Source organism: Bos taurus, chromosome 15 (assembly GCF_002263795.3).
Source record: "Bos taurus isolate L1 Dominette 01449 registration number 42190680 breed Hereford chromosome 15, ARS-UCD2.0, whole genome shotgun sequence".
Classification (NCBI taxonomy): Eukaryota; Metazoa; Chordata; class Mammalia; order Artiodactyla; family Bovidae; genus Bos; species Bos taurus.
In genome coordinates, this window is record NC_037342.1 from 78,659,746 (window position 1) to 78,669,669 (window position 9,924).

Consider the following 9,924-nt stretch of genomic DNA (forward strand, 5'->3'; position numbering starts at 1 on the left):
AGTCTTTCCCAGCATCAAGGTCTTTTACAATGCGTCAGCTCTTCACATCAGGCTGAGTATTGGAGCTTCAGCTTCAGCATCAGTCCTTCCAGTGAATATTCAGGGTCAGCTGCTTTCTAAATAAAGTCGTTTTCCTTGCCTCAACACCTTGTCTCTCAGATTCATTCATTGGCCTGTCGTGTGGAGAGCAGAGCGAACTCGGACTCAGTAACAAGAGGACATCTCCTAGAATTCCACTCCTCCCTATTTTGGCTGCAAAACCACAAAATGACACCAGAAGCCATGGAAGTCATCAGTGGAAAAATAGCAGAGCCACCTGTCCCTGAATGACTGTTTACAATGAAGCTTCACCTTAAATTAGGATGTGTGTGTGTGTTTATCACTCAGTAGCATCCAACTCTTTGCAAATACTCTGCTTTAGAACACTCAGATCTTAAAAATACAGGAGTTTCCTATCTTTATCAGAGTTTAACCAAGTTAGCACAGATGCACTACTTTTTTTTCTGCTCTCCTTCTGTATAAATTATCTAAGAACATTCTTCACACTCATCTCCCACATTCCACATAGCCATTGCACTAACATGTGAATGCACTCACCTGGCCACAGGTGACTGAGTCCACAGTGCCTGTTATACAAAGAGGGTTCACCCAAACTATTTATTGCAGCTATTTAAGAACCAAGAGAAAGTATTTATCTCTTTTTTTCTGTAGTTGTATTTTTTTTTTTTTGACTGGGAATTGTTTTCCATATCTTCCTCACTATTGACTGGAGAAAATTTAAAGTCAGAAATCAGGGAGATAGAGGATAATCAAACAGATGTATAAAAAGTATGTATGCATTTTTCATCTTTCTATTTTCCTTTACCCATGAGTTAATGACTGACACACACAATGCAACCATGACTAACAAATTGTGTTTTTACATCTTATTTGTTTTATAACAAAGGGAAACATGATAACGCAATTTCAGGAGATTTAACACTTTGAGCCCGATTCACAAATTCAGAGTTTTAGACATAGCAATGTGTCTACAGAAGGGCTAGCATCACAAAGTTTAAAGAGAACGCTAACATAAGTACACATCAATTTCCCATCCAAGGTAGTAAATTATATCTCAGGTTAGCAAAAACTGACCACATTTCTGTTTTCTAGTGCCACACTTTCCATTTGACCTACATCCCATATAGTTTCAATAAAGCTATTTGTTTTAAAATTATTTCTATAAGGCTACAGATTGGCAACAAAGCTATCTAGTGGCAATAAATTATATATTTTCAACCTACTCCTGTATTCTTGCCTGAAGAATCCCTTGGAGAGAGGAGCCTGATGGGCTACAGTGCATGGGGTGTCAAAGAATTGGGTGAAACTTCAACTTAGATAGCATATTCAAAAGCAGAGACATTGATTTGCCAAGTCAAGGCTATGGTTTTTCCAGTAGTCATGTATGGATGTGAGAGTTGGACTGTGAAGAAAGCTGAGTGCCGAAGAATTGATGCTTTTGAACTGTGATGTTGGAGAAGACTCTTGAGAGTCCCTTGGACTGCAAGGAGATCCAACCAGTCCATTCTAAAGGAGATCAGTCCTGGGTGTTCTTGGAAGAAATGATGCTGAAGCTGAAACTCCAGTACTTTGGCCACCTCATGCAAAGAGTTGACTCATTGGAAAAGACTCTGATGCTGGGAGGGATTGGGGGCAGGAGGAGAAGGGGACGACAGAGGATGAGATGGCTGGATGTCATCACTGACTCGATGGATGTAAGTCTGGGTGAACTCCGGGAGTTGGTGATGGACAGGGAGGCCTGGTGTGCTGCGATTCATGGGGTCGCAAAGGTTCGGACACGACTGAGCGACTGAACTGAACTGAAGCAACTAACGCTACCACCACTACTACATATTTGCAGTGAAGTTATGTGCACATTACTCTATACAGCTTACATATTTTCACATAAATTCAGCTACTTTATATTGGAGTTTTTATTCTTCTACACTTAAGCATTTGAATTTTACCTTCTTGACAGGATACTGTTTATTTTCCTTTGAAACGTGATTAGCTGAGTATGTGTGCATGTGTCTTTGTGTTTATGTACTAATGTCATCTGGAACAGAGTAAGTGAGAGAAGGGTAGGGAACTTTTGAGAAGAAAACAAAGAATAGAAGAAAAACTATCATAAATTTGTGCGTTCAAGTCAGACAGCAGTTTTTTAAATAATACTCTTTTACACCAATTCATATTTTTTTCTTCAACAGATATGTGTGTTTTTCCAGGGATAAAGGAAATGATAGTTGGCGTGTTTACTGTTGCTATTAAAAGTATAATCCTGAATTTAGACTTAAGCAACTCTGCAGGAAATAATTCCACAAATAAAACTGGAATCTATTTTAAAGTTTAAAAAGTTTGATATATGTTGTATATAACACTCTGTCACAAACTATATATAGTGAAAAAAACATGCATCAGGAAAAAATAAATTGACAGTTGCAAATACTCTACATAGCTAGTTTCATGTGATATTGTCGATTTTGACTCTAAACACTGAATTGCTTATTTTCATAACCCAAATTTCTTTACAAGTTATCCCTATTTCTGAGAACCCAAAAGAAATATAGAATGATTAGATGACACTTCCATAGTTTTATATATAACTTTGGTAACTTTGCTTATATCTAATTGGATACATGTATGTGAATATGAATGGATTTGATTAATTAGAAAATATTCTAATGAAAAACTAATTTGAGTCTAGCTTTTCAAATTTCAACATATTCTGTTTAATGCAGAAAATTCACCAAAAAATCCCAGAAGTGAAGGGACTATTTTCCTAGTAATTACATTCCATAAAGCTGTCTTTACTTCCTTATTCCTGAGGCTGTAGATCAAAGGATTCAACATGGGGATGACCACTGTGTAGAACACAGAAGCCACTTTGTCCTGAGTGCCTGGAGGAGTAGCTGGAGGAAGGTCTGAAATAAGTGTAGATGGAGGTGGAATAGAACAGGATGATGGCTGTCAGGTGAGACGCACATGTGGAAAACGCTTTGTGCCTCCTCTCCCCTGAATGCATACGGAAGATGGAGAAGAGAATGTAGCAGTAGGAGGTGAGGGTCACCAGCAGAGTTCCAACCATATTCACACCAGCAAATGTGGAAAAGATGCTTTCATACAGGCATGTGTCAGAACAGGAGCGCTTAAAAAGTGGGGGGCTGTCACAGAAAAAGTGATGGAAGATATTGGAACTGCAGAATGGCAAGCTGCTTACATAACTGGTGTTCACCACAGAGTTCAACAGTCCTGCTGTAAAAGCCCTGCTGCCATTTTCAGGCAGACCGTCCTGGACATGATCAAGGAGTAAAGAAGAGGGTTGCATATGGCCACATAGCGGTCATAGGCCATTAACCCAAAAAGGATGCATTCAGTTGTGGCAAAAAGGATAAAGAAGTATATCTGCAGAAAGCAGCCAGCAAAGGAGATGGACTTCTTCTCTGATAATAGATCTACCAGCATCTGGGGGTGATGGTGGATGAATAACAAACATCCACAAAGGACAGGTTAGCCAGGAAGAAGTACATGGGTGTGTGAAGTCGGGAATCAGCTCTGATTAAGAGGATCATCCCAGCATTCCCCACAACTGTCACAGTGTAAATCACAGAAAAAACGAAAAAGAGGACAAGCTGCTGCTCCCATGTGTCTGCTAAGCCCAACAGGATGAACTCAGTTAGCAGAGTATAATTTTTTCTGGCCATTTGTCACAGGTATAGTATGCTTAAATTTACACTAGGTGTCACAGGTATATATATATATAATGCTTAAATTTGCATTAGGCCCAAAGTTTACAGGAAATAGCACAAATATAAATGAGTTTTAGTGGTTGGCTTATAGAAAACATAATGCCTAGGATAATAGAGCGTAGTAAATACTGAAACTGACATAATAGTTAAGTTAATAGAAAAAATGAATAACTGTTGGAATTTATTAAGCAGTTGTATCACATTTGGGTTGAGGGATTAAAAAATGACTGGTCAAGGTCCACATATTTTATTTCAGATTAATTTTATTTTTTTTTTGCAAATCCAGCATCTATGTTGTATTCTTTCTCTTCTAGCCCACATACAAAATATAGAATATAGATGTGTCCTTGCTGAAGTTTCTCCCATATCTTATGAACAGACACTTAATTTTAACTCAAATACATTTTTTTTCTTCTCCTCAAGATCACTCTGTATGTTCTTAAACTCAATAATTCATGCATCACCAACTGGAAATTGCTTTTGTTTTCTCCAAGCAGCAAAAGCAGCCCGTTTCAAATAACCAAAATTTGGGCATGTATTATATTGTTTAGAAGAGGAGAGCAAGGCAACCCACTCCAGTATGCCTGCCTGGAGAATTCCATGGACAGAGGAGCCTGGTGGGCTACAGTCCATGGGTTCACAAAGAGTCAGACATGACTAAGTGACTAAGCACAGCACAGCATATTGTTAAGAATGATTTTGTAGTAAACTAATAACCATTCTCATCACAAACCACACTATCAAATGAATACCATATAGTAGCAGACACTATACCTGTCCACGGCAATGAATGGCAGTACCAAGCTCTTATTGCATTCTTTGCAGTACTATCTTATTTAGTCAAGTATTTTCTTTTTTGTCAAAATCCCTAATAAATCAGTTAAGGCACAAAAATAGAAAGAAGATAGTTTTCATGTTTTAAATGAAATGAAAATCAGTGAAAATTTGAATTAGCTCTTTGTAAAAAATTGAGACAGCTTCTGAGTATATACACATTGCTGCTTCTTTATTTTGTTCTCCTTAAACAGAGTTGGGTGCACTTGGGGACTGGTTTATAGATTTTGGTTGTGAAATCAATCCTCTAAAGGCAGAAGCTGCAGTCTCAAAAATAATTAAAATGTGATCACACCCAGAGAGATGGAATCAAACACTAGTGCGATCATCATAACACGGTTCCTGATCTCTGTCTTTTTAAAGATTTTGCTTTATTTAAAAATGGTTATTTAATTGCCTCTTTCTTTGTGGTGTTAGCAGCTTGGTCCAAATGGGTATATAACCTACTACCATACTACTGTCCTTCCCTGTGTGGGTTTGTGTGTATCCCCCATCCCCCCTTAGCAGAGTAATTTTAACTTTTATTCCACATTTGTTCTTGAGTGAAAATAATCAGAAGGAGAAAATAACTACTAACCTCATGCCTACATGAATATTTATTGACCGAGATGAGCAACATGGACCACAGAGGGTTGAGGAGGATGACAACTTTATGAGAGAGAATGTAGGAGTAGGAGGTGAGGGTCACCAGCAGAGTTCTGACCATAGTCACACCAGTAAATGTGGAAAAGATGCTTTCATGCAGGCGTGTGTCAGAACAGGAGAGCTTAAAAAGTGTGTGGGGGGTGCTGTCACAGAAGAAGTGATGAATGACATTTGAACTGCAGAATGGTAAGCTGCTTACATAACTGGTGTTTACCATGGAGTTCAACATGCTGTAAAAGCCCCTGCTGCCATTTCTATGCAGAACATCCTGGACATGATCAAGGAGTAAAGGAGAGGGCTGCTTATGGCCACATAGCGGTCATAGGCCATTAACCCAAAAAGGATGCATTTAGTGTGGCAAAGGCTATAAAGAAGTACATCTGCAAAAAGCAGCCAACAAAAGAGATTGTCCTCTTCCTGGAGAATAAATCTACCAACATTGTTGGAGTGATGGTAGAGGAATAACAAACACCCACAAAGGACAGGTTAGCCAGGAAGAAATACATGGGTGTGGAAAGTTTGGAATCAGTCCTGATTAAGAGGATCATCCCAACATTTCCCACAACCGTAAACATGTAAATCACCAAGAAAAGGCAAAAGGGGATAACCTGTAGCTCCAATGTATCTGCTAATCCCAACAGGATGAACTCTGTGAGTGAAGTGCAATTTTTTCTGCCCATTGATTACAGATACAGTATGCTTAAACTTAAACTGGGTGTGCATATTTCCCATTGCACAATTTACCAGAAATAGAAATATTGATAAAGTAAAGCATATAGGGAAAAGAAACCTGGGACAACAGAGCCCTGTAAACAGAGTCAGAGGACAATTAGTAGACAAATGAATAAGCATTGGATTTTACTAAGTAATTGGCTCTATTAATTCTGGACTGAGGGATCCCCAAATGACTCATCTAAATACACATACATCACCTAAGGTTCCTTTTCGAATGCAGCATCTATGTTCTATTCTTGCCCCTCTAGTCCATATCCAAATGCAAAGTACAGAATTGTTCTTGCTGAAGTTTTTTTCCATTCTCTGAGCAGGTATTTGGATTTAACTGAAATCATTTTTTTTCCTCCCTAAGTCTGCTCTCTATATTCTTCAACTCCAAAATTTATGTATGGTCACTTGGAAATCATTTGTGTGTTCTCCAGGAAGCAAAAAGTAGCCCAATTAGATAACTGATATTTTGACATCTATCATATTCTTAATGATGATATTGTAGTGGATATTGTAGTGTATTAAGGCACACAAATAAATGTTCTCCTTTCAAAGTGCACTATCAGATTAATGCCGTGTGGTAGCACACACTATAACTATTTATGGCGGTGAATGACAGAGACTGCACCAAGTACTTAACAGCATTTTTCTCAGTACTAACTTGTCTAGTCTATTATTTCTGTTTTTACTAGAATCCCTAATAACTCAGGTGAGGCATAAAAAAAACATAAAAAATGCAATTTTCATGTTTTAAGTGAAATGTAAAGCAGTGACATTTTGAGTTACCATTTTGTAAACATTTGAGACACATTCTGAGTATATGCATATTGCTATCCTTTAATTTTGTTCTCCTCAAAGAGGGTTAGGTAACCATGGGGACTTGATTATAGGTTTTAATTGTGTCAGGAATCCTCTAAAGGCAGAAACTGCAGTCTCAGAAGTATTTAAATATGATCACGTGCAAGTAGATGTGATTAAACACTATATGGAAACTTCTGATTTCTCTGCTATTTCAAAGTTATTTATTTGTCAAATTAAAAAAAAAAAAGATCTATGTAATTTTCTCTTTCTTTGAAGTTTAAGCTTATTCCAATGGTTACATAATCCTCTACCAAATTATGATTCTTCCCTTTGTGTGTGTGTGTGTACCCCTACACTTGTCTGGCTGAATTTAATCTTCAGTCTAGATCTGTTCTTGAAAGTGAGTGTGTTAGTCACTCAGTTGTGTCTGACTCTTTGGGACCCCTTGGTCTGTAGCCTGCTGAACTCCCTTGTCCATGGAGTTCTCCAGGCAAGAATACTGGAACTGGTTGCCATTTCCTTCTCCAGGGACCTTCCCAACCCAGGGACTGAACCCAGGTCTCCTGCACTGCAGGAAAATTCTTTAACAATTGAGCCAACATGGAAGCTCTGTTTTTAAGTGAAATAAATTAGAAGGAGACACTAACTTCTAACATGCCTACATGAATGTTCATCAGACCCAGCTGGACTATATGGACAGCAGAGGGCACTGGATGGTGTGACAGGTCATGGGATCTGCTTTGTTATATCCCAGATGACTTGAATATTGTAACTTCTATCAGGAGCAGTTTCAGCAGCAAGGACAAGGGAAGAGCCAGGGGAATATCCCTCCAAAAGTTCTAAGTGTGGTTAGCATCTTAGCAAGTCCTGAATCCCCCTCAGTTTCCTCCAGAATTCTACTATGCCACTCCATTCCACCTATATATTATTGCTTACCTTTAATATAATATACAGATTAATGGATTCATTGGTGACTGGTAGAATATTTCCATAATCAGGAAATCCCTGAGACTGTTTTAAAGGATATGGGTCTATTTTATCCTTCAAAGATCAATCTACCCACTTTGAACTATATGTTGATTACACTCTGCTCTAGCTGACTGATTGTGCATGTGGCTTTGTGTATAATATGCGCATCAGTCTGGGAGAGGAAATGTGAGAGAACAGGAAACTTTTGAGAAGAAAAGATGGGAACAGAAGAAAAGCTGTTGCAATTGGTGCTTTCTAACCAGACAGCAGTTTTCTAAACAAAACACATTTAAACAAATTCCTATATATTCTTTAATGAATAAGTATGTGTTTATGGGGATAAAGAAATGAAAGTACACATGTTTACTATAGCAGTTAAATGATATTACTGATTTTTGATTTAAGGATTACCACCCTAATTCAATAAAGTGGAAATCTACATTGAAAACATTTTCACACATGTGATATATACAATCCTTTACAAATCACAAATGTTGAAAAAATACATTAAAAAAGCTGACAATTACAAATATAATACACAACTAGATTCATGTAACATTGCAAAAATTATCTCTATATACTTAACACTTTATTTCCATAACCAAGACAGCTTTATGAATAAATCACATTTTAGAAATCTATAGGAAAACATACAATGATTAGAAAAAAGTTTCATGATCTTACATAAGTTTGATAAGTTATATCTAACAGGACTCATGTCCATGAACATTACCAGAACGTGATTATACAGATTAAGTTGTAATGAAAATAAGCTTGATCCAGTTTCTGAAAATTAAATTGTATATTCTACTTAGTTCAGAAAATTAATCAATCACAGAAATGAAGAAATCCTTTTCCTAGTAACTACATTCCATAAAGCCTTCTTCACTTCCCTGTTCCGGAGACTGTAGATCAGAGGATTCAACATGGGGATCACCACAGTGTAGAACACGGAAGCTACTTTGTCCTGAGTCAGGGAGTAGCTGGAAGTAGGTCTCAGATAAGTGTAGATGGAGGTGGAATAGAACAGGATGATGGCTGTCAGGTGAGAAGCACATGTGGAGAATGCTTTGCGCCTCCCCTCCCCTGCATGCATATGGAAGATGGAGAAGAGAATGTAGCAGTAGGAGGTGAGGATCACCAGCAGACTTCCAGCGATATTCACACCAGCAAAAATGGACAAGATACTTTCATACAGGTGTGTGTCAGAACAGGAGAGCTTAAAAAGTGGGGGGCTATCACAGAAGAAGTGATGAATGACAATGGAACTGCAGAAATTAAAGCTGCTTATACAACTTGTGAGAACCATGGAGTTCAACAGTCCTGCTGTAAAAGCCCCTGCTGCCATTTTTAGGCAGACCGTCCTGGACATGATCAAGGAGTAAAGGAGAGGGTTGCATATGGCCACATAGCGGTCATGGGCCATTAACCCAAAAAGGATGCATTCAGTTGTGGCCAAGGGTAAAAAGAAATACATCTGCAGAAAGCAGCCAGCAAAGGAGATGGACTTCTTCTCTGATAATAGATCTACCAGCATCTTTGGGGTGATGGTGGATGAATAACAAACATCCACAAAGGACAGGTTAGCCAGGAAGAAATACATGGGTGTGTGAAGTCGGGAATCAGCTCTGATTAAGAGGATCATCCCAACATTCCCCACAACTGTAAGTGTATAAATCACAGAAAAAAGGCAAAACAGGGTAATCTGTAACTCCAGTGAGTCTGCTAAACCCAACAGGATGAACTCAGTGAGCAAAGTATAATTTTTTCTGGCCATTTATTACAGAAATTTTATGCTTAAACTTGAATTCACTCTAAATATTTTCCTCTCAAAAGTTTAAAGGAAGTAGTAGGTCCTATAAAATTAATCACACATGAAAAAAATCTAGGATAACAGAGCATAATATATAGAACAAGTGAAGCAAGAGGAAAATTAGTGGACAAATGAATAAGCATCATGCATTGTTGCTCAGTCATGTCCGACTCTTTGTGACGCCATGGACTGTAGCCCGCCAGGCTCCTCTGTCCATGGGATTTTTGCAAGCAAGAATACTGGAGTGGATTGCCATTTCCTTCTCCAAGAATAAGCATTGGCATTTATTAAGCAATTCTCTGTGTTAAATACACCTGGGTTGAAGGATTCTCAAATTATTGGGCCAAGTACACA

The 9,924-nt window shown here is 38.2% G+C and overlaps 1 protein-coding gene and 2 pseudogenes across 1 annotated transcript; all 3 read right to left on the reverse strand.

Annotated features, from left to right (window-relative positions):
• OR5F2DP (olfactory receptor family 5 subfamily F member 2D, pseudogene) lies at positions 2,788–3,740 on the reverse strand (annotated as a pseudogene).
• Positions 5,155–5,944, reverse strand: OR5F10P (olfactory receptor family 5 subfamily F member 10, pseudogene; annotated as a pseudogene).
• Positions 8,590–9,534, reverse strand: OR5F2C (olfactory receptor family 5 subfamily F member 2C). The gene has a single exon (NM_001390481.1). It carries the CDS (start codon positions 9,532–9,534, stop codon positions 8,590–8,592), a length of 945 nt encoding a protein of 314 aa, NP_001377410.1.
• Between the last annotated feature and the right edge of the window lie 390 nt (positions 9,535–9,924).